The sequence below is a fragment of the Mirounga angustirostris genome, unplaced genomic scaffold (assembly GCF_029215605.1).
Source record: "Mirounga angustirostris isolate CCGP_5_RB_7025 unplaced genomic scaffold, mMirAng1.0.hap1 SCAF_10, whole genome shotgun sequence".
NCBI classification, from domain to species: Eukaryota; Metazoa; Chordata; class Mammalia; order Carnivora; family Phocidae; genus Mirounga; species Mirounga angustirostris.
Window position 1 is genome coordinate 105,190,317 of NW_026991718.1, and position 24,936 is coordinate 105,215,252.

A 24,936-nucleotide genomic window follows, 5' to 3' on the forward strand; every position below is an offset into this window, starting at 1 on the left:
CCAAAAGCAGAGGAAGTGATGCTACATGGCTGCTGATGCTGGGTCATTAAAGTTATGTAGCTTATGCCTTGCACATTCACTCTTGGAGTGCTAAGCTATCATGTAAGAAGTCCAGGCACCTGAGGCTACCACGCTGTGAGGAAGTCCTAACAATGTGAAGAAACTTCGTGTAGCAGATGCTCTGGATGACAGTCCCAGCTGACCCTGGCCTTTGAGACATCCCAGCAAAGGTGTTAGATACGTGAATGATTAGCCTCTAGATGATTCTAACCCCCATCCATTCATGTCATACAACTGAATCCCACAGCACAGAATAGAGTAAAACCATCCTTGCTTGCCTTGTCCAAATTCCTTACATACAGAATCCATGAGCATAACAAAATGGATCTTGCTTTGTGTCACTAAATTTGCAATGGTTTGCCATCCAGCGTTGGATATCTGGAGCAGCATACCTTGGGTATATCAGCCACATGATTTTACTCTTTTCCCCAAGCTGTCTTATCCATATGAAAAGATTTATTGAGTATCATATTCTTATTTGGGTCTTGCTCTGAAATGGATTAACATATTCAGTTGTATTAATAAGGAACGTGAGGACTGTGTCCTAGATTTGATCCTTGAACGGAACTAAATTTGAACTGGCCTTTATACACAAACATCTTTTAAATTTTATATTGACAGGGTTTGGGAACCACTAGCCTCTCCAAGCTTTTCAAATCCCCAAATTTCTGAACTCTCTCTTTGGAGACTCTTTTGTGTTTTTCCACTGGAGAATCTTTTTTCCCCCCTGTCTATAATCCAGTCAAGCCTTTTTGAGTTTATTTATTTTTCTTGTAATAATTCACCCAATGCTGCCAATAGTAGCCAATTCATGTTGCAAATTTTGCTTTCCAACTCCTTCTCTTAATAGTACATGTTCATTAAGTACATAATCTGCCTCCAAGTTACTGCAAATGACATGAATAATAATGGCTTTGCCACTGCATGACATGAATTTTAATCCTTTTTCCCTTCAACAGGTTTCCTACCACTCACCCTAACCAAATACTTATTTTTTTTTTCTTTTTTGGTGACTCTTTCTTTAATTCTATGGTTTAAGTTTGTCAGAGTGTGTTGGATTATACTGCGGCAATAAAAACTTCAAAGTTTCAGTATCTTAAAATAACAAAAGCTTATTCTTGCTCACACTACGTAGTCATTTTGGTCTGCCTGGAGGTTATGCTCTATGATACTCACATTTGGGAACTCAGGCTGACGGAATTTGGAATATTGGTAGTTACTGTGGCAAAGGAAAAGGTAGCCCCAGAGGGTCTCAGTTAACAATTAAATTCTCAGTTGATAAACTATACTTCCACCCATGATTCCTTGGCCAGAACAGGTCTTACGGCCCAACTGCACCAGGACATTTCAGGTCATGTAATCCCAAGATGGGCTTAGAAGACAAAGAGACCTATTGGCCAAAGAGCAGTAATGACAAGCTCAGTGCACAAAGATCAATTCCAGATGGAAGAAAATACAGGAGAATGCTTTGATGACCTCTAGGGGAGTTTTGTAAATGAGACTAAAGAGCCCAAACCATCAGTAAAACTAATGAAAAATTTGATTACATTATAAAATTTAAATTTCTGTACAATAAAAGACCCATAATTAAAAAAAAAAAACATAGACTCCGGCTTTTGAAAATACTGTAGACTTGGTTTTCTAAAGAAAAAGTCTTTCACAAAACACCTATAGATATGAGAAAATATTAAAAGCATATTTTACAATGTGTTGCAGAAATGGCAAAAAAGTAATGGATATCCTTGAGAAGCCAAACAAGTAAACAAACACAAAAACAAGCACAAAGATAAAAACTCAAAGCCAAGCAAAAGCCCAACAGTCTGGTAAACAACGCTGAAGTTGAAAGTTGTCCAAAGGACATCTGCGAAGCTCTGTCCACTGAGAGTCTGAGTGTGCAGGGCGAGGAGACAAATAGCCATGGAGCCGTGAAGCCACGGAGCCACAGAGACTCCCGTTTTAAGATAGGAACCTGAAGGGCCACACCCTCAGTGAAAGGATAGTGGTGGTGAGTCAAGGGGTGGGGAGTGGGAAGGGAGGGGAGGGGAGTTCCTGTTTCCACATCCTGGACCAGGTAAAGTAGGAAAACAAAACTGACCTAATAATTCATGATTACCAGTTAGTAGTTAAATGAGTTGTCACGCAGGTTCCTACTAACTAAGTGATCTAAAACATGTCAATTCAATCATCCTGCTGGAAATAATTTATAGTTATTTTAAATATAATCCAGGTATTTCTAATGGTATAAAAATGTTCATAAAATAATCAGGAATAAACAGACCAAATATTGGGTGAAAGCAAGATCCCAGAGAAGTAAGCAGAGCAACTTATCCCCCAAAGGTATATGTTGATCACTGTATTGGAGCTCTATTTTAAGAACCCCATGGACCTTGGGGAACAGCAAACAAACCACGCCACTTAAAATGTGGACACTCAAAAGGGTGTTGACTCAGGGCAATAGAGAAGCACAAGTAAAATCTTCACACCCCTCACCTCCATCTTCAGACCACCCCCATATGACTGCTTGAGAGGTCAGCCCTCCTGCATAGCATGAAAGAGGAAACTTTTCCAAAAGTTTCTAATGATTGCACACCCTTTCATCCCAGCTCAAAACCAGGACCTCAAGGGGTAACACATTTAGTGGATGAACCCCCCCCCCAAAAAAATCCACCTAACTCTAGGTAACTTGCCTGTTTAGGAATCATCTCTAATTAGAACAAGGAGAGAAAAATAAAAGAGGGATAATAATAAGAGAATGAGGAGGAGGAAGAACGGGAAGAAAAGAAGAAGAGGTAGTGGAAGGAGAATAATAGGAAGGAGAAGAGGAAGAAGAAGAGGAAGAGGAGGAGGAGGAAGAGGAAGAAGAAGGAGGAGGAAGAGAAAGAGGAAGAAGTGGAGAAGGAGAAGAAGGGGAAAAAGAAGAAGACAACAAAGGAAACTGAGTGGAAGATGACACAGATCAAGAAAGAGAGAAGGGAAGGGTGTAGAGAAAGTGTGAAGAAGGAAGAAAAAGAAAGGAACTGGAGAATATCTAACCACATTCTTTCCATCACACAGCTTTGATACTGACATTGGCATCTTCCTGTAGGAAAGAAAGCCAAGAACTTAGTAAAAATGTACCTTATGTACGTACACCCACAAAGGATCTGTCTCCAAAGTATATAAAGAAATTCTGCCACTAGATCACAATAACAAATCTAATACAAAAAAAAAAAAAAATTACCAAAGACACAAGCAGGCGTTTCACAAAGTAGAAAAATAAAAGGCCAATGAATATGCTTCTAAAAGATTATCAAACTCATTAGTAAGCAGGAGAACACAAAGTACAACCACCATGAAATAGTTTTTGCCCTCGTGAGAAGCACTCTCTCCAGTTCTCCTGGCGGGTTGGTTTCTTGCGGGCATTGGTGCCTGTGATGCCAGCAACACGGCCCCTCCTGGTGCCTAGAAGTAGTGTAGGGGCCGAGATTGCACCAACCCGACACCTCAGGGAAGATGAAATGCCTCTAAAAAGGATAAAAACAGGAAATAAGACATTCTCCAAGCGATCGTCTAAATCATACCTTAAGACCTCTGAGTGAAGACCCAGTTGAGGATATGGCGCTTTTTTACAGCTCAGGCAGTTGTCCTTGAAATGAAGGCAGAAAAGATCCCCATGATTTGGAAGGTGTCCAAGGGTTGTAGAGATGGTGAGGCATGGTTCTGCTGCACATTTTATTGGGAGAGTCTGAAGAGCTGGAAGAACGTTAGGATTTTACTGAGTCTAGTACAAGGAAAAAAAAAAATCCCTATCTTTTGGCCATTGTGAAGGAGACTGCCCAAATCCAGCAGGTGCTATTACGATGGCATTTATAGTCCTGATCACAGACTGGGGGGGGGGAAAGGGGGTATCACGTGGGCAAGTGCAGCCTGTCGCACCTTGAACAAAGACTGAATTTGTTTTGTCACCTTCTACCCTCAGCATCTCACTTCAGAGGCTTAGAGAGGAGTGCGTGTCTCTCAGAGAATGTAAGGTATTGAAACAATGTAGTTATCACAAATTAACAAAAGCTTTCTAAGCTCCAACCACTTCTTTTAGCTCTTTCCACCAAGAGATTAATTAAGCAAAGTGGGGACTATAGTTTATTCATGAACGTGGTACTCCAAATCAACTGTCAGGCTGCCACTGCATAGAATGAGAGTGGATTTTTTTGTTTTCGTTCAAGCCTTTAAAAACAAAATCTTCCTTTATTCTCCATCTTGCCAAAGCAGTGGTTCTCACACAATCTTGTGCATCTAGAGTCACTTGGAAGGCTTGTTACGGTACAATAGCTGTAGAATTTCTGATCCAGCAGGACTGGGGTGGGAGCCTGAGAATTTGCATTTCTAACAAGTTCCCAGGTGAGGCTGCCGCTGCTGGTCCTGCTGGTCCAGGGCCACATTATGAGAAGCACTGGGCCTTATTATCTTCACCAGTTAGTGAAGATTAGTTTCACCAGAACTTGGTCTGCTTAAGGTTCATTACAGAATATTAAGTTGCCTCTGCACCAAAATTACATTAGTTGCAAGGTGCTGACAGTTTTAACAATTATGAAAGTTGCAAATGAAAATGTCATGCTTTAATCTGCAAATTTTGAATTAGTTCTCCACAGAGTTAAGAGTCCTTAGATCAGGTTTCTCAGTGATTTCGGTAACTGTAAAACTGAGTTATTTCTTTTAAGATTCCCTTAATATTTTAACAGATATTTACATTCCAATAGCAATATTAATGTCATTTTACCTATTATCACACTGATGCAAAAAAGTAAGCATTTGTGAAATTTTGGAATAAACCTGTGTTTAATTCAATGCCAATCCTGACAGCTTAAAGCTTTTTGATTAAAGGGTAGGAAAGTGAGATCGGAAGGGAAGGCAGCTAACCCACAGGTTGGGTTCCCAACCAGCTAACACTGCGGGCACCTGAAGGTGGCAAGAGAGAACTAGGGAAGTGGGGGATTTCGGGTATTTATGCACCAACTCCCTTGAGTCCTTAATTGAGGACTTGATGGAGGGCTGTCCCCTGGAGCATTGACTCCTTAGCACTGTGGTCTGCCAAGTGGATGGACAAGCAGGGTCCAAGTTGAAGAGAACATTCTCGTACAGAGGTAGGCAGTTAGAATCCAGCTGCCGAATGGTGGTGAGCAGCTTCAAGTGGAGGCTCCTAGACTGAAACCCAGGTCTGACTGATGTCAAAGCCATTGCTCTGTGAATCATGTCTTAATAATACAAGTCTCCCCCCAAGTGTTCCATGATTGAGTGAAATTTTAGATTGAGACCACAAGGTCTTTGGAATGGCACCTCCCTATATTCTCCCCAGAGTGAGACAAGACTCTAAGAATAAGCTGTAAATTTGGGCTTAATGTTCCTTGTTAAAGCCAAATGTTTATAATCAGCTGAATTTTATATTATATACAGACCCTGCTTTTACTGGATGCCTCATTCATTCCATAAGCTCTCTGTCACATGATATGTTCATGGTCCAAATGTGGAAGAAAAATGAGTGGGCAGCCCATTCGGGGTTTCAAGCAAACGCACATAATGTGCAGAAGAAGCAGCCTTAGCCAGAACTGAGCCAAGAGTGGATTCATGCAAGTACTTCTCTACGTCCTAAATTTTTGATGTGACAGACAACTAATCCCCTTCTCTTGCCTCCCAAGCCCACCTTCTCATGGCTTAGGTGTAGCTGTTCTTTGGCAGACAAATGCAAGTGAAATTGCAAAATCTAAGCATATATTTGCTCACTTAATGTAAGCAACAGAGAAGTAAATCTGAACTTTGGAAAAAGTCTATTAATAATTGACAAATAGTAGAATTATCAGGATGTAGAAGCTTAGGCAGGGAAAAAAACCCCCAAACCTGGGGTGACAGTAACCTGTGAAAATGTTTATGCGGTTAGTTTGTATCAGTGATTATGAACAACATGCTAAATCAATACTTCCAAAGTCTATATATGACTATTATATTTCCGGGGCAAATGACCAGGAAACGTTGGCTGATAATGTTGCGGCATTTTCCAGGTAAGAAAATTTATTTATAGTTTTAAAATTATATGAGGACATCCTACCAAAATAAGATCTCCACGTTTTAATGTTGATGATGTGAAATTGTCTAGATGGATGCTTAGTAGAGCGATAAAAAACTCTTGGGGCCATGAGAAGTCTTGGGCTATTAAATTGTTTTAAAAATATCCCAAGCCTGGGAATCTCAAACAACTGACTGACAAAACCAACCCTAATTTGCCTCACATGGAATTATGTGGATACTTAATTTAACTGTGTATAAAAATAGTGATGCATTCTGATGACTCTCTATTCTTTTTCTCTGAGTATAAGAGGGAGGGTCATCGCTCATGGTGTAGGAAGCAGTTAGCATTAAGTGCAAGAAAGCCATAGTATCTGGTTGAACCAGATCAGATTGTTGCCTCAAATGTTCCCATCCTGTCGCCTTTCCGTTATCATTCATTTTGATTACTGTTGTCTAAACTTTCACTTTAGATTTCAATTTGTCTCCATAGCATTAATCTTTCAACTTGGCTCTTTCATCCCTCATCCAAGTGCTTCACCTACCTCTATTCCCAAATTAGTTTTCCTTGCCTTTCATATTTCAAAGCACAACATGGTGGGTGTCATGGTTTATGTTTTCTCTTTGTAATAAAAATAAGAAACAAATTAACTTTAGAGGAGTGTTTTTCTCTCAGCAGTTATGAAATGGTTTATTTGCTGGGGTAGGGGAGGAGAGCCCTCGGTACACTATACGATTTCAGGCTCATCCATCTTACATCATAGCCTTTAGAAAAGCCAGCGAATATTGTGGGTGTTCATTGATGGTGATAAATTAAAGAAAAAAGGAAGAAAATATCCAGCGGAAAGATTCTGCCTTCTTTCTTGGCTTCATCAGTCTAGAGAAAAATCTCTTAGAAATCACTTTTCTATGTGTACATCAGGAGAGAGGAGATTATTCTAACAAAAGTGGTCCCTGGCAAGCAGCACCAATGCACCCCCCAGGAACCTGAGAATGGGGTGAAGGATGGGATTCCCCCACCCAAATTTCCATAAGCCTTGACTTTGTCTCAGATCTTCCCTGGAACCCACATGAGCTTCACAAATTCGGGAAGAAGAAGAAAAGGAAAAATTGACTAAGAGCGGAGGGGCTTAAAATTCTCTATGATCTTTTTTCAATCATTTAATGTTTTGGGCCTCTTCAAAGTTTTCTGCTCTTGGAAGATGTCCCTTCCTAGGCCCATAATGGTTCTATTCATCAGGTAATATGGCTTACCTCTTACTACACTTTAACCCAACTTAAAACAACACTTTAACCCACTTAAAACAACACTTTAACCCAAATAGGTCATTTTAACCAAGGAAATCTCAGGCCTCTGACAGGTTGGTGTCGTGTTGAATTTCTCAGGTGATATATAATGCTCAGGTGACCACCTATTTCCTGACCCACCCTTCAACCCCCTTCACCTCATGCTACTTAGTTAATTAACTCACATTTATTAGGAATCTTTGTGGGCTAGACTCTGTACTATGTGCCGAAGATAGAGCAATGAACCAGACAAAGTTCCTATTCATGGGAACTTACCTTCACATTGATCTTTGACCTCCATAATGCTGGTGGGTTGAGTAGATGCAAAGTGTCCCCAGAATGTACCCAGTAGAGGCCTTAAAGAGGGAGCAAAGGGCTGCAGCAAAACAGACACCTCTGCAACCTGGAAATTCTAGAAACTTTGTGAGGCGTAGAAGACAGTGTTGACTCCCAGTTTGTGAGGGGAGGAGTGCCTCGTGCTTGTGCGGGTCACATGGTACTCCAGTTGAATACTCCTGGGCTATGCATGTACTAAGTAACTTCAGGACAGAACACAGATCATGAGAACGAGTTTGCAATGCCATCCTTTCCATGAGCCTTGACCTTTCTCTTTTGTTCAGCTTAAAAGGGAAAAAATGGGGATTAATCAACTCTGGAGGTCGGCTGATGCTATTTTATTATCAACTGCTTGAGGAGTTTTTATATTGCAACAAACGTTAGGGGCCATCGCCTACTTCAATTCCTCTTTTGTTGTGTAACTGCCTGTGACCCTTCATTCCTCACCTTCTAGCATTGAGCTGATGATGTAGAGCTCAGAATAGATTTCCTGCCAGGGTCCTGGTGGCTTTGGGCTGATGGGATGAAGCAAATCAATCTGAGTTCTCTCATCCTGATTCAAATGAAGACTGCAAAACAACCAAACCTCAGATAACCCGTTGTGACACAGTGTCAGGGCATTTTAAAGACATTTATGAAAGGTATCTGCCTCCCCCTCCCACAAGCACAACAAAGTGTCATTCACGGTGACCGCTGTTATCTCTGTGCTCCCCTCTGACAACCACGGTTTGGAGTTCTGGGGACCTGGCTTACTTATGTGACCTCGCAGTTGCTTGTAAACATTTCTGGGGTAAGACTTGGGACTCTAATGTTATTGTAACCAAAAAATAATCAAAATAAAGTAAAATAAAATAAAATAAAATAAAATGCAAAAGGACAAATAAAGTCAAATAGATGGAACCAGACTGAAGAGCATAATTTCCTATTGGGAACATGAAGCGAACAGTAGATGTCAACTTGCTACATTTTGCTTGGCCTGACCTGATTGGGGTTAACTTAAAAAAAAACAAAACAACAACAACAAAGAACAACACAGTACATTGTTTCTCTTACAAATGAACTTAGTGTATCCTTCTCAATCATGGTCCACACTTTGTGGCTTCTTGTGAAATTATCATTAGTGGAAACTAATTCTACAATTTGGGGCATCTAGAAGTCCTGATGATATTAGAAAATGAAGCTCCTTTCTTTCCTCACACTGAAAATGGCATGATTTTCTTTTAAATAACAGATGGAAAAGTGGTAACATTCTCTCACTTTAATATTTGAGAAGCAGGGGCGCCTGGGTGGCTCAGTCGTTAAGCGTCTGCCTTCAGCTCAGGTCATGATCCCACAGTTCTGGGATCGAGCCCCGCGTCGGGCTCCCTGCTCCACGGGAAGCCTGCTTCTCCCTCTCCCACTCCCCGTGCTTGTGTTCACTCTCTGGCTGTCTTTCTCTCTGTCAAATAAATAAAACCTTAAAAAAAAATATTTGAGAAGCAGTCTAAACTCACCTGCGGCATTTTAAGTATTCTCCTCGTAGGCGTAAACGCCACAAGATGGTTTCCATGACAGGTGAGTAGAGTAAGCTGCTTTTTGCTCTTGCGTTATGCAAAGTAGCTAACTGCCTCTTCTTTTTGAAGATTCATGTGGAAAAAGGTCTCACATCCCAGCTCTGTTCTGTCCTCCTCCTCCTATCCTCTTCTTTGTCCTCCCTTTCTCCTCTGCTTTCTCTTTCTATCTTGGACCTCAGAGCTGTGGCTTCTTCATCCAGACAAGTGGTGGCAAATCTATACACGCACACACACATACACACACACACACGAGCACAACTATACACCTTGTCAGGAGGGTCACAGGCCTTCCAAAACCCATTTACACACCAAGGCATTCAAAAACTGGCTTGACTATTTAAATATGCTTGCTATGCAGTGTTTTCTTCAGACTTAGATCCCTTCCCTCCTTACTCCTTTACCGCAATACCTCAGAGGTTGAGAGTGATCCAATTAAATGTTTTCAAGATCTCACGATATTAAGAATGAAAGTAAAAAATGAGATTACAAAAATTGTGCTATTTTATATATTTGATATACGTATTTACATATATTTCATTTGATGTAAATGCTTAGAGTAAAAAATTAATGTGGAGAAATTGGGATGCAATAAGATCGTCTTACAGGACTTATGAAACATTAATTCACTGTGTTCAGTTGATGGGATTCAGTAACAGCACATGACTTTAAAGCTGGGTGTTCAGTGTCTTCCTTCAAATAGAGTATCCCATCATGGAGAGTGTGGACATCACCAGATTTTTTTGTAAAATTAAATGTGAGACTTTTGTTGGATGTGAGGTGTGGGTCAAAAGCCCTAAGAAAGGATCGCCCCTTCTACCCCACTTCCATTGCTCAGGCATCTTATTTTCCATCCTTTGAAAGAGGTTTGTTATTCAATTGGTTGAATTGTTTTGCCGATCTTCATATCTTTTTTCCAAAGTGGAGGTCCTATAAGAGTACAGTCCAAGGTTATAGTCGGCTGCGATTTTATGTAAGATTGTGGAAAAAAATCATTTAAATTGGGGGTGGGGTTAGGTGGGACTTGGAAAGCTATTAGAGTTACCTGACAAGGTTAGTTGTAATGGCTCTTCAGAAAATATCAAAATGTGGAGAACTTTTTGGAGAGCCCACACTTTCCACTCCATTGTTCTTACCTAATTTTGTGTGAAAATCGCATTTTGTGCACTGGTTGGTGAGTCTCTGTAGTGTCACCCTCAGAACAGAAAGTAGTGTTGGGGGAGCGGAGAACACACAGTTATTAAAGGGACTGCGCCACCACGTGGACAAGCGTAAAGCTACTGCTTGGAGATCGAAGGACTGAGTCTTGCCTTCTATGTAGGAACTGAACATTAAACAATGTCCTTTCTCTCTCTCTCTCTCTTTCTCACACACACACACACATAGCCGATGCCCTGCAGCTCTGTGTGTGCCCTTTGTAAAAGCGCTCATTGTTTCCTCAGCTCTAAGTAAATATTAATGCCTTTCAAGGCCAGCCTGCCAACGGCTATTAAAACCTTTTCCTCTCATTCTAATAATACACTTAGACATGATTGGTAATAAAAACTCTCTTCAAGGCTTCTGCCTCCCCCACCCCAAAATGGAGATCAAAGAAGCATGCTGTGAGGGTCAGTCCGAAAGAAAAGACTTCCAGCAGCAAGGCACGTGGTGTGGCAGAAAATAATGACAATTATGACGTTCAAAGGAATTGCAGAGAAATCGCACAATAAAACTTCTTTATTATGCATTTCAAGGGCTGGATGTATTTACTTTATTATGTGAAGAAGGGTTAGATTACAGACCCAAAGCGACAGGAAGGCAGAATTTCTTCATCCGCTACAGGAAGTCGGTTGCAGTTAAGACTTCGGAGGTTCGATTTATTTTGGTTACTCCAATTCTAAATCACACTTTGCTATATTAACTAAAAATCTCAATTTCTCTGGAAGCAGAGCTCAATCTAGGTAATGAAAGCTGAGGGCTGGTTAGGTATGTATGTGGGTCTTATACACATGTTTATTGTCTTAGTGCTCATTAGAAATAGGACTGTATTTCCTTCCCTTCTAATCAGTGACTAATGAGAGAAATAATCCTGAACCAATAGGACATAGAAATTTTGCTAAGAGGGAAGAAAACTTGTTCTCCTGTAAACTTTACTGTTAAAATTTTGGTTCTTGGTTTATTGATCATTTTCATTGCAACACGAAAGAATTTCAGGAAGAGTCATTTAAGATCATGTTCAGGAGTCAAAAATTCTTCAAGCCAGAACTCCAGTTTCTGCCAAATAACTTTTTTGAGGAAAATGCTCAATTAAACTAAAAAATATTATCTCCCCCCATCACCATACTTCAATGAATACTGACTTCAGTTTAAGGATTTCCAAGAAACCACATTATAATTTTAAAAGTAATTACCTAAGGAATTACTGTCGACTTCCAATTTCTGTCTGTTATATATATATATAAAAAGACAAACTGGACATAGTATATCTGCCTTCCATGTTTTTGTATACCATCTTCAGAATGACTTGGAGGAAGTGAAATGAAAGCTATGTTCACACAAAACATTTAAGTGAGTGTTTAGAGTGGCTTTATTCATAATTGCTTCAAACTGGAAATGTTGCAAATGTCTCTTAGCTGGGGAATGGGCAAACAGACTGGGGGACCTCTGTACAGCGGAATACTATTCATCCACCAAGAGGAACCGATGACGGACGAATTGGCTACGTGGGTGAATCTCAAAAGCACTATGCTTTTAGTGAAAGAAGCCAGACTCAAAACGCTACATTATATATGATTCCTTTTGTATATTCTTGTGAAGTAAAGCTATATGGACAGGAAAAGTATCAGCGGTGGTTAGGGGATTGGTTTCACTGCAAAAGGAAATGGGGACATTTTTCAAGATGGTGATCTGTTCTGGACTGTCTTGGCACTTACACAACCACATGCATGTGTCAAATCCTACCATATGTTAATTACACCTCACTAAGAACAACAACTTGTGAAATCCGTTATTCTCTTATGGCTAACTTGCCATCTTCACAAACATTAAAAATGCCCCTTTTCTTTAACTTTGTAAAGTAATTTGCCAAATGGGAGAAATAAAAGGATATTTTCTCTTTCTAACTAAAATGAAATGTCAAAGCTTTGGTGATGATTTTAGAATTCTAAAACTTTTTTTTTTTTTTTTTTTTAATTCCAGATGGAAGCTATATCCACGGATGCTCCGGAATGTTGCCGAAGTAGACCTGTCGACTTCCATTTTGGGGCAGAGGGTCAGCATGCCAATATGTGCTGGGGCTACTGCCATGCAGTGCATGGCTCATGAGGATGGGGAGCTTGCAACCGTGCGAGGTAAGAAGAGAGTCTCACCCAAAGGGACAGAAGAGGACTAACATTTAGCGGCTTCTTTCTCTGTATGCATCAAGCAAACACTTCCCTGGATATTTTTATACTCACAAAAATTAAGCTCATTGATACTGCCGTCCAAATACCTGTTCTTGCACATTCTGCTCCTCTAGGACTCTGGGCAAGATACTCTTGGTGCCTCAGTTTTATCAGCTATAAAGTGGGGATAAAAATAGTACCCATCTCCTTGAGTTACTGTCAGGATTAAATGAGTTCACACATATAAAGTGCTTAAAATAGTGCCTTGCACAGAGTGGTGGTTCAATAGCTTTTAGTTATATTATGTGTATTAATATCCACATTTCAGAAAATGGAGGTCTGAGAAATTGACTCCCCCATGGTCATACAGCTTGGTAGTGGCCGAAATGGGATTCAACTTCATAGCTACCTGATTTCAAAGCCCTTCCTGCTTCCCCAAACCACTTGATTCTCTCAAGGAAACAGCAGATGCAGAGACCCGGTTGGTTGAGTTTTCTGTCATGGTTTGGGAACACTATTCTGTTTTATGAATGGGTTATATTCCCAATAGAGTATTTCTGCCTTAGGAGAGAGAGATGAGAAATTCAAGTATGATGTAAAGAAATTCCTTATTAGGGTTAATTTATTAACTTCCCAGTCCCCTAGCAACTACGAACATTTGAAGGTATGCACAGTGATAAATCTCCCCACCCTGCTTCAGAAACTCATATAGAAGTTGGTAATGAATTCTATCTGACTTCTTTTGATGCTAAGCAGGGAAGGAAATTCAGGCCCAAAGAGCAGGAACTAAATACTATTTTAAAGCATTTTAGTTCAAAGTATCACAGATCTTAAGGATTTACTTCCCTTCTTGAAATGTCTGCCACAGAATTCTGCCAGGGATATCAGCATGACCCAGTGGTTGTGCTGGACAGACTTAGGTTGGAGTCTAGAACTTTTTTAATTCTAGGACCACACACAGAGAAGTGGTCTTGGGGCCCCAGCCATTTGTCTATGGAAATCCTGAAATATGGGCAGGGAGAAGGGGAGAAGAAGAAGGAAACCAGTATCTTTCCATTTACAGTTGGGGTGAGAGAGGCCTTCCCAAGCATTCCATAGATAACAACCATTAAAACAAAAGCCAACAAATCAACACAAACCCCAGAAACTTCCATGCTGTCAAAGTTCTATAAAAATTGAAAAAACAAGTGGCAAACAAAACAAATTGAAAAATTATGAGGCTGCAAAGTGTTAAGGACCTTTCCTTGTGAAGAGCCCTTATACTTGAATAACGAAGTAACATCTAACCCCAAAGAGATGAAAAGATGTAAGTGGAAAAAGACAAATAGAAAATTCATAAATGGACACATGAAAATGGCCAATAGACATATGAAAAGTACTCATTTTCCCTAGCTGTCAAATAAATGTTAAGTTATAACTATACATTTTATTTTCTGAATATCAAGTTATTATTTTCAGATTATACGGTGTGTGGAGGGTGGAAGGAAAATGTGCATTTTCATATACCAATAGGAAGAGCATAAAGTGGAATCGTATCTCTAGAAAATCATTTGACAATTGTTAACCAAAGCTTTGAGGGTGTGAATTCCCAAAATGGGGTGCACTTTTTATTTGCCCCTCAGGGCCCCAAAAATCTCTTCCACATATTAAAAAACTGCTTTCAGAAAAATACACTCTGTTCACACTTTGATGGGAGTGAAAGTTGCCCTTTTTACTTTGCTGAAGATATTTTTGTTTTAAGCTTTATTCAGGAACCTCAAAAATGGCTCAGAGGGTCAGACTGGTAACATAAATATCCAAAGAGGGATGAAGTTAGGAAAACAACAATGAAGGCTCAGTGGTGGAGACGGTCGTGGTGGAGATTGCAGGTTCCACGGAAGGGGGCAGCCGCGTTTCAGTGCTAGCTAACTGCGGCCCCGAGGGAATGAGGATGTGGGGTTGCCAAATCTCCCAACATTTCAAGAGAAGCCAGAAACCTTGATTTTTATGTGTAATCTCCTGGTTTTTAAATGTTGGCAAATAAATCAAAAATTCTCTAAAACACTGTTTGGGGCAACAATGTGTGGGCCAAAGCAAATACTTTTGTGGGCTACAAGTGTCCCCTGGGCTGTCAGGCTGGGACACCTGATTTATGTGGAAATTCACCACTAACTAGTTTCACTTCTGTGGCAGGTCATTTTCACTCTCTAGGAGGATTACGTTTCCTCACTGATAAAGTCAGCTGCTTGAGCAAGATCAGCGGTTTACTTACCATGCCCTAAGGAGGTCAGGATTGTTCCCAGGGCTCTCAGAGAAGCTAGGTGTGTCACTGAGCACAGAGCTACTCCTGTTGCATGCTGGGGTTCGGCAGGACAGACAGGACAGTTCTTTAAAGAAAGAGTTCTGCTAACAAAGGCAAGAACAAAGACCAAATCTCCACAATGAGAAAACGTTGGAAACCAAAACCAGAAAATTTCCAACAGGAAGATGATCTTTACCATTTTTTTTCAGGGTATAAATAAATGATTTTGTCCCCATTTAAGATTCCATTAAATAGAGAAACCATTCAAGGTAGACAACTGCCCTTCTGAGATCCCACCCCTTTCCTCTACCCCTTGCCTTCCATGCTGGTCCTGGAGAGTGTAGATGCTGGAATGAACATTGGTATGCCTTTGATTTTCATTTCTCATAGCTGCATGCTTGGGATAGAGGAAAACAAGAAGACATTTTTATTTCTGGATCTTGCTGAAAACACAAATAGATGTTTATGCCACACAAATTAACTTTCATGAAAAATGATGATAGCCAACATTTATTTGGCAATCAATGTGTGTCAGGCAATTTACATTTATTAACTCATCTATGTCTTACCCATCTTAAAACGTGAATCCAAAGTCCTAAGGATCTTTTTCCAACTCCTTGCTTGTGGAAACTGAGGCTTGCAGAAGATAAATACCTTGTTCTGGGTTATTAATCACTTGTGCAATGCTGCTTATAAGGTCCTGGTCAGTGACTGTTATTTCCAAGTATCATTAACTGCAGCAAGAACCCTAAGGCAAATTCTATATTATAGTCTTGGAATATTAACTGCAAACATTCTATGTTTTTATAGTTTTATCCCTTTAGTTTTGAGAGGATGGAATAAACCACAGAACATGAAACTCATTAGGAAATAAGGGCCTTGAGCAAAATTCAGGAGCATAAATAAAGGGGCTTGAATTTTAAACAAAAATTAAAACTCCTAAAAGGACACCTGGGTGGCTTAGTCGGTTAAGCATCTGAGTCTTGGTTTCAGATCAGTTCATGATCTTGGGGTCATGGGATTGAGCCCCCCATCGAGCCCCATGTTGGGCTCTGTGCTCAGCAGGAAGTCTGCTTGAGATTCTCTCTCCCTCCCCTATTGCCCCTCCCCCCACTTGCGCTCTCTTTTTCTCTAAAATAAATGAATCTTTAAAAAATAAAATAAAATAAAAACAACTCCTAAAAGTCTTTTAGGATGGAAGGAAACTGGGGTCCTGGGTGGCTCAGACAGTTAAGCATCTGCCTTTGGCTCAGGTCATGATCCCAGGGTCTTGGGATCGAGCCCCACATCAGGCTCCCTGCTCAGCAGGGAGTCTGCGTCTCCCTTTGTTTCTCCTCCCCGCTCATGCTCTCTCTCTCTTGCAAGAATGAATAAATAAAATCTTAAAAAAAAAAAAAAAAGATGGAAGACAACTAACTGAGAAACACTGAGTGGAGAGCAGTTTGCCATGTACTATGTTATGAATAAGAAGACATTTATTGTACTAGATGATTTAGTTAACATTTTAATAATTGACAACTGTTATAATAGCTACGGAGCCATATAAATGCCTTTACTTATAATGGCATATCCATTTGAAACTCTATTTGATTGTTTTTTTATTTATGTTTTATTCTTATGAGCTTCAGGGATGACTACAGAATCATGTCTACAAATACTCAGCGTGGTGAAGGAAATATCAATGATAAGCATGAACCCCAGTGCCATATAAAGCAGGTAGCATCCTTAGGTGAAATTTCCATCTCGCAATAGAAGTAAAGCATCGCTGACTTCTCAAAGAACAAACAAAATGCTTATTATACCACAGAGGCTTTTAGGACATTATCATGGAAACTCTCTGGTGTTAGGCACTGCGGCTGTAATGAAATTTTATTTCAGCCTCCATGGAACTACATGAGCTCTTTTGCTTCATTTAAACGAGGAATCAAGAGGAAAGAGAAGAGATTAAGTGTTAATTCATCCGTTTGCTTCTGACTGTTATGTGCGCAAGCGCCACACGAGGGAGTGCCGGGACCTCAAATAGAGAAAAATTAAAACCCACCTAACGCGTTCCAGGAATGCTCTCAGCATATTAGCAAATTCTTAGTAAACTGTCAAAAAAAAAAAAAAAAAAAAAAAAAAGATTTTAAAAGAAATTCCTGCCCCTGGATGCAATTAGAGGCTACCACACAGGATTTGATGGGCCATAAAACCATTAAATCTAAACACTTTCTTTTTGAGCCTAAAAGGCCAGAACATTCCAAAGTGAAGTTTTGGGACTCAGCTATGACTTGACCACCTATTAAGGTGCAGGTGGAATAGATTGCAGAGTAACACAAAGAGCCTTACAGACCCCAAAGAACTGAATTAGGGTGTAGGTGAGAGCTTTAGCTGTTGAATTTTCTGGATTTTCCGAGATTAAGTGATCGACTTTAACATTGAGTGAAAAACCATTCAGCAAGGAAAATTGTCATTTCCTTTGCTGCAGACCCAAATGATGTATTTTTGAAAGCTTTATTGATTTATATATTTATGTGTCGTACTAGGTGACCGAGTAGATATACATTTCAGCATACCTATGAGGAAAATATCCCCATTATTCTCAATTTTACCTAAATCCAGGAAAAGCATGAGATTTGCTTTAAATGAAACTTTTATTTTTTCTGAAATGAGTGCCTTTTATGCACCAGATGCTGGACTTTACATTCCTGTCATTAATCCTTACAATAGACCTGTGAGGTAATTATCGTCTATCATTCTCCTCATTTGACAATGGAGGACAAGGATGCCCTTGACCAAAGTCTAGGCCTGGTACATGATGAAGATGGGGTGTGAACCAAGATCTGTTTCACTCTAGAGTCTGATCCAGTTATTTGTCTTCATCCCATTATTTTATCCATTTTCACTGAAAAGAAACAAAGCTAAGGAGGAATAAGAAGAAAGGACAGTTCGCTAAAACTTTGTCCAAATTACATCATTAAACATTTGGAAAGGAATACCTCTTGGTTTCATTGTAGTAAAAAAGAATCAATTCTTTTATTTTCGTCTTTATTTTCAACCTATTTCAGCTCAACTATATGTTTTGGACGTTCTTTTCCAGCAGTTAAAATTCAGTGGACCCTCTCTTTCTGCATACACAACTCACATACAGTACATATACATAGACACACACACACACACATATACACACACATACACATATATTAAAGGATTATGGACCTTCTTTGTATATATGCAGAGATATATATAAAAATGGGTCACTTATATCTAATAATTTTCAAAAAAATGATAGATTCAGTGTTGAAATCACTTTGCACTAAGACAAACTTCATCAATCAAAAACAGCTAGTAAAAAATCAGACTCTTACTACACTGAAGCCCAACATCAAATGGTCCGATTTCTAGTATCTCACACCAGAATTTAAGCTCTTGGGCAGCTATCTTGAGAGCTTGAGATTGCTTCTTCTCAAATGATTGGTGTGCCTGATGACATTAAAGCATGTCAGCAAGAAGTCAGAGGCTCCCTGGTGTGTCCTGACACTGAGGTTGTTATACTTTGGGAGGTTGATTGAGGTCAAGGGCAGGCTTGATCTTCCTCGAACCTGTCATAAAAGACATCTCACTATGGTGTGGTCTCCGTGTGATCTGCCAGGTATGCCAGGACCTGACAACTTAATAAAATGACAGAATAATAACCTGGGGATCATTATAGTAAAGCTGATGTTTTAGTCTAACGCAGAGTTCTGCCCCAGAAACAAAGTAGATGCAAGAAAGGGAGAACACAGATGTCATTGGGACTAACTGTTTCTTGCATATCTTTCCATACAGTCAAAAACAGCTCTGCAAATGAGTGACCTTGTGATCCCTCAAGGTTAAACTGCTCCTGATTCAGACAGTGAACCATCTCGAAAGCACCAGAAAGATGAACTCTGGTTTCCTGGTCTTTCTTGGCAGTGTTGAAATTGCTTTGGTTCTCTAAATCATAAATTAAGATTTGTTTGACCGCTTCTAAGTATTTCACGCAGAATTGTAGTGGAAATTTCACAACATTATTTTTCTAAGTAATCACAAGAATGATTTTAGCCATGCAGACCATAATATACACCGCCTCTTTAATAAGCCTGTAAATGGCAGTTCCTGTGTGAAGAAAGGATGATACAGCCAGTGGACGTTAGGGTGCACATTTATGCAAACACTTTAGTGGGTCAGACGCTGAGTTTCGAACCACACAACTGCTTGGTACTTTGTCATTGCATATTTTCCCCATTGCACAATGACTTCCTGTGCAGAGGACAGAATGCATTTTCTCAACAAAATTTTCACAAGACGGCACAGCTGTCTTGGTGACTAAGTTTTGCAGGAGTTTTTTAATCAAAGGCACCTATAAATAACTTTAGACACTTTCATCATGCCTGCCCCCTTTTCCTTTAAACACACAATTTTGGAGACTTAACTCACCTTTCCCATAAAGGAGAACTATTTTCAAGGTAATAATTTGGGCCCAAAGTAGCACATTGCTTAATCGTTCTGCTCTAATCTGGGAATATGATTTGACCCACACGAATTAATGCTTCAAATAATAGACATTTACTCCCACTGATAACTACGGGTTTATATTTTCCTCTGTTGAGGTGGTGGTAGCTGTGGATGAATATCATTCTCAGATGTATTATGATTCCCCTCCTTGTCAAGCCTGGCATGATAAACTTCAGTTTTATTTGGTGATTCCACATCTCATTTATACGTGTGAGACTGTTGGACTGGACATTAAACATTTGGAAACTACTTCATAATCGGTAAATTGCGCTGCCTCAACTTTGAGAAACTTCTCTCTCCCTCATCTTCTGCCATTTTATTTTTATTTTGCTGTTTATTTTTGCTTCTAACCTAAACTCTAGGAAGCTGGGCAAATTCTAGATAAGCAAGGTTATAAAATACGTCTGCTAACGGTGAAATGTGCCGGGGGCTGTTACTATAATGCGATTTAATTCCTTGACTTCACAACTAGCAAGAGTTGATGCAGAAGAAAATGTGGCACATTTACCTGTGCCCTCCTCGAAGGGACACCAGTGCAAAGGACAGACAGAGGCATTGGCAGGAGGTGACTGGCAATTGGCAAGCTGGGAGCCAGTCAGTCCTCACCTTACTGCCCCTGGTCAGTTTGCTATAAGGTCCGGGTTTTCTGGGCTCCTGGCTGGCTCAGTCGTTAAGCGTCTGCCTTCGGCTCAGGTCATGATCCCGGGGTCCTGGGATCGAGCCCCACATCGGCCTCCCTGCTCAGCGGGAAGCCTGCTTCTCCCTCTCCCACTCCCCCTGCTTGTGTTCCCTCTCTCGCTGTCTCTCTCTCTCTGTGAAATAAATAAATAAATAAATAAATAAATAAATAAATAAATAATCTTTACAAAGAAAAAAGAGAGAGAAATGTTTCCATTAAGGCTTGGTGGAAAACGAGACCCTGCCAACATCTAGAGGCACAATTGCCTTTCTTAGCCATAGGGGGCGTTCTGCCAGTTCCTGCTGTTTTGCAAACCTATTTACCTGTTCTAGCCCAGCTGAATCATTGTGCATTGGAGTTTAGGATTTATACTGACTCCAGAGGTGGTTGCATTTATATCTAAGATGAGTTGATGTAAATCTCAGTGGTTGATTACAGTTTCCATAGTGTAGAAAATTGAGTTAACTCTACTGAACGGCAGTTTGGGGAGGCAGAACTACATTTAATCTGATGGCAGATTATTGTAGACCCTTGTAGCATTTCCCCACCCTAGCGCATGTGATTTAACTCTAATAAAAAACTTTGTCGTGGGTACGTCCCAGGATAACTTGGATTCTGTTAAACAGAATGCACCAATATTTTCCAGTAGCCCATAGCCCGTTCTGGGGTGTGTGGGAGGGGCAGGATTGTGGGTGATAGTAAACAATGATATTAAACTCATTTATATCCATATTATTATACTTACAGTTTATTGCAAATAAAGTAGAGAAACAAAAAAAAAATGTAATGAGAATTAAAAATTTTTATCCCAGATATTATTGTTGATGGCTGATAAGCAAATGCAGTCAGTCCCTCAGATCTACTCTGCAGACCCTCCTTGGAAATCTGCAGACAGATAAGGGGTAGAGGTGGGGGCTGGGGAAAGGCATGTTTTTGTCGCACCTCTTAGATTATTTGCTGTTGTCTTGTCCCTGGCTTTCCAAAGGAATGTGTACTCCGGGAATGTAGGGATTCTCTGCTTTGATATTCTCTTCCTATATCAGCCCTATCACAGAGTTCCTTGGCCTGGAGAAGATTCTGCTCTCTTTTGAGAGCTTTCTTGCTTAAGGTAGTGAGCATTTGACGCTATCTCTGCAAAGAGGAATGGGTATGTTGATCAAAACCAAGGCAGGGCAAGGCTGGGTGTGTAGAAGATTATGAGCAATGATAAGAAACCCAGGTCCCTGGCAAAATTCTAAATTTCTAAGGCTATCTAGGACTTCTTTTTCCAAATGGTGTTAGGCATTCTCTCACTTAACCCTTTACAGTTACATGGCTTCAGAGTTTACACAGAAAATGTTCACAAACCTTGCCTCAGTGGGCTGTCCAGCAATGCCATGAAGGGGACAAGAAAGCAGCTGTGGTTATAGATATTTTGCAGATGAAATGTGCCTCACGGATGGCAAGGCTGGGGCAGGCGCTCAGGCCTTCTGACTCAACCCATTATATCGTGTTGTCTATTCAAGAGATATGTATTATCACCTAGGTCATTTCTAGGGCTTTATCTTCAATGCTTTAATGTCCACAACCTTACTCATGTCTCTTTTAGTGAAAGGTGCGTGCATGTATCTCATATGCATTTTTTATAACAATGGCAATAATGTATTACTAGTGTCCCTAAATAAAGAAGGGAAAAAAAAATCTGAATACATCTAGAGCATTAAAAGTTTATTCTTTTTTTTTTTAAGATTATTTATTTATTTGAGAGAGAGAGAGAGAGAGAGCGCATGCAGAGGGAGAGGGAGAAGCAGAAGCAGACTCCCCACTGAGCAGGGAGCCTGATGCGGGGCTCGATCCCAGGACCCTGGGAACATGACCTGAGCCGAAGACAGACACTTAACCAACTGAGCCACCCTGGGCACCTCCTAGGTGTTTATTCTTGAAAATATATCTTAGGGATGATAAAAGAGGGAGGGAGTGGAAATAAGGAAATAGAATTGTGAGATGTCATATGGGATCAGTGTTTACTTAATGGTGTATCTTCCTGGATACTTTATCTCTAGGATAAGCTGACTATAAGGAAAGCCAAGATTTTTAGAATTGGATCAATATTAGGGGCAAGAGCCCGGTCTTGTCTTTGCTACCTCAGATGTGATCTCCATTTTGCTAGGAGCTGTGGAAAAGCAGCATGCACCGGAGTCTTACGTCATACCATGCAAGTGCACTGCTGTCCCTGTAAAATGAAATCTGAGAGTTGCTGCTTTTGAAAGCCAGAGGTCAGTTTCATTGTGGAAAATGAATGGGGAGAGAAAATGGACTTCAGAAACATTTGTGCTTTCAGCACTGGACTAGGATAACTCTACTTAGACTTTCTTAACAAAGTCTGACTATGCCAAGTCATTTATAAAATCAAGCCTGCAATTTTTGTCCCTAGAAGAGTAATGTGAGCTAGAAGGGAATTACGTTGATTTCTCAGGCAAAAATGACATTTGAAATATTTAGCAACCAGTACAACAAAGCCCTTTAACTGATTAGAAGAGATGCTCAGAGGCTCATTTCTAGTGCTCTAACAGCATCCTGAATGCCCCCAGCTCTGCCAGGCATTGACCTTTAAATTTCTGGAATGTACATGTGGGGGAGGGGGGTCAGGGGTTTCCATGAGGAGAGAAGGGACACATTGCCACATTGAAGGGACTCAGAAAGGAGGGTCGTTTACTTCAGAGCCATGGTTATTTACCAGTTGGAATGGAAGTGCTTCAGTGTTTTAACAGGCAAATTTGTGATTGTCTCTCGGAATGGTCCTTGCAAAATCCCAGGGTCCCTCATCTCATTCTCACATAAAGCTGTGTTGAAAACCATGGATGTAATTCATCAGTAATTTGCCTTTATCACGGCACATAATCACAAGTGAGTGGGGATCACAGTGGTCAGGAATATACATTCCAAGGAACATGAAGCCTTCTAAGTTTTGCTCCTGTTCTCTCCTGAGAGTAATATCTTAGCCTCAACTCATAAAATGTCAGCACAGACTCTGATATTCTTCTTGCACCTAACAGACTCTCTTGGAGTAAATTCATTAAATCACCAAACATTTACTAAATGCCTACAACTGGAAGCATTGGTAACTTAGGTTTTTGAGGATCCTTGACTCAAAATTTCAGCCCCATATGATTTAATCATTGAAGAATAAACCTTGAGCACCAATAACATCAGGAGTCATTAGTACCAGAGTCAGGAGACTCAGGAAATAGATGCCATCGGCTGGCCTTGCTTTTCTCTGGACATGCCTACCCGGGAGAAGTGGGCAAAATGTTTGTGAAAGTTGACACCTCCTGCAAGAGTGATAGCTTAAGGATTTTAATGGTCTTTGTAGAGTGTCTGTAAGTGTTTTTTATGAATACAAGGAGATCTTTTTTTTTTTTTTAAGATTTTATTTATTTATTTGACAGAGAGAGACACAGTGAGAGAGGGAACACAAGCAGGAGGAGTGGGAGAGGGAGAAGCAGGCTTCCCACTGAGCAGGGAGCCTGATGTGGGGCTTGATCCCAGCATCCTGGCATCATGACATGAGCCAAAGGCAAACGCTTAACGACTGAGCCACCCAGGCACGCCTACAAGGAGATCTTTTTGAGGATTTTTGATCCTTATTGACAGAACAGCTGCTCATCTACATGATGGATGCCTTTGTGTAAACTACAAAAAGATGTCCCATCACTTGATGGTCCTCTTAGCTGAACTCCTTTGTGTAGCCACACCCTGCACAGGCCGTAAGTAGCACATCCCACCCATAGGGTTCCAGTTTCCTTGCCTTCCCAGAGCTATTGGCACGGGGGCATCCTTGAGGGATGTTGCAAACCTATTCCCTTTGGGTGCCATGGCCCCAAAGGATTAAGGGAGTGCATTTATCTATGCTTGATACCAGGGAGTCTTGTGGGCATCTGAGCATTCTAGAAAGATTGTTGCCTTGGAGGAATGGTCAGACATGCTGGGTTCTCATCCCACTCAGCTCTCCATTTCTGTGGGACCTTAGTTAGGTCACATCCTCTTCGGGACATATTTTCTTTACAATAAATTGTTGGTTAAGGGATCCTGACCTGATCAATGTCCCCTGGTATTCCTTCCAAACAGCAGTAGATGACCTGGGAGTTGTTTTCCATGTTTATAAGTCTTAATGAAAATCAGACAATGGTCTAGATGTTCATATGTGTTATTACTTAATAAAATGTGGTTTTTTAGACACTATTTTGTAATTCACGAGTCTCTTGAGAGAATTTCTCAAAGGCCCACTCGGAGGGGACAGATTAGCGACCCGTGGACAAGATCATCTCCAGTTTAGGTCTTCTCTATCTGAACTGTCACCTGAACAACAGGGATGAAAAATACCTTCAAATGCATAGGAAAAGTAACATTTATCAAAAACAAAATCCATTTTATTGCCATGTGAACTTAGAGATTTACTACCAAATGATACCGCTACTATTTAAATTTCAAAGTGTGGTGCAAGGGACAGGCAGCATCAGCACCCCTGGGAACTAGGTGGAAAGGCAAATTTTCAGGTCATATCTCAGACCCACTGAATCAGAAATTCTGGGAGGATGTCTGCACACTGTGTTTTCAAAAGTGCTCCAGGGGGATCTGGCTGTCCCTTAAAGTCTGAGAAGCAAGGAAGCATTTTAGCTTCTCAAAGTAGTGTCTTGAATAACACATCGCTATATTCTCAGCATCACTTGATGAGTGTCACTTGGACAACTGCTTTTACTGCCATTTGATATATGTCAGGCACACAGCTAAGTTGAATGACTCAGGGTCATTTAGTCAGTTTTATATATTTATTATTGTCTCTTGCCATAT

The 24,936-nt window shown here is 40.4% G+C and overlaps 1 protein-coding gene across 1 annotated transcript in view; it reads left to right on the forward strand.

The window, feature by feature from the left end:
• The first annotated feature begins 5,947 nt into the window (after positions 1 to 5,947).
• Positions 5,948 to 24,936, forward strand: part of HAO1 (hydroxyacid oxidase 1) — a 49,452-nt gene continuing 30,463 nt past the window's right edge. The window contains exons 1-2 of the mRNA XM_045885409.2: positions 5,948 to 6,092; positions 12,447 to 12,598. Coding sequence (XP_045741365.1) covers positions 5,956 to 6,092; positions 12,447 to 12,598 — 289 coding nt within the window. The 5' untranslated portion in view covers positions 5,948 to 5,955. The remainder of the gene's footprint in view (positions 6,093 to 12,446; positions 12,599 to 24,936) is intronic.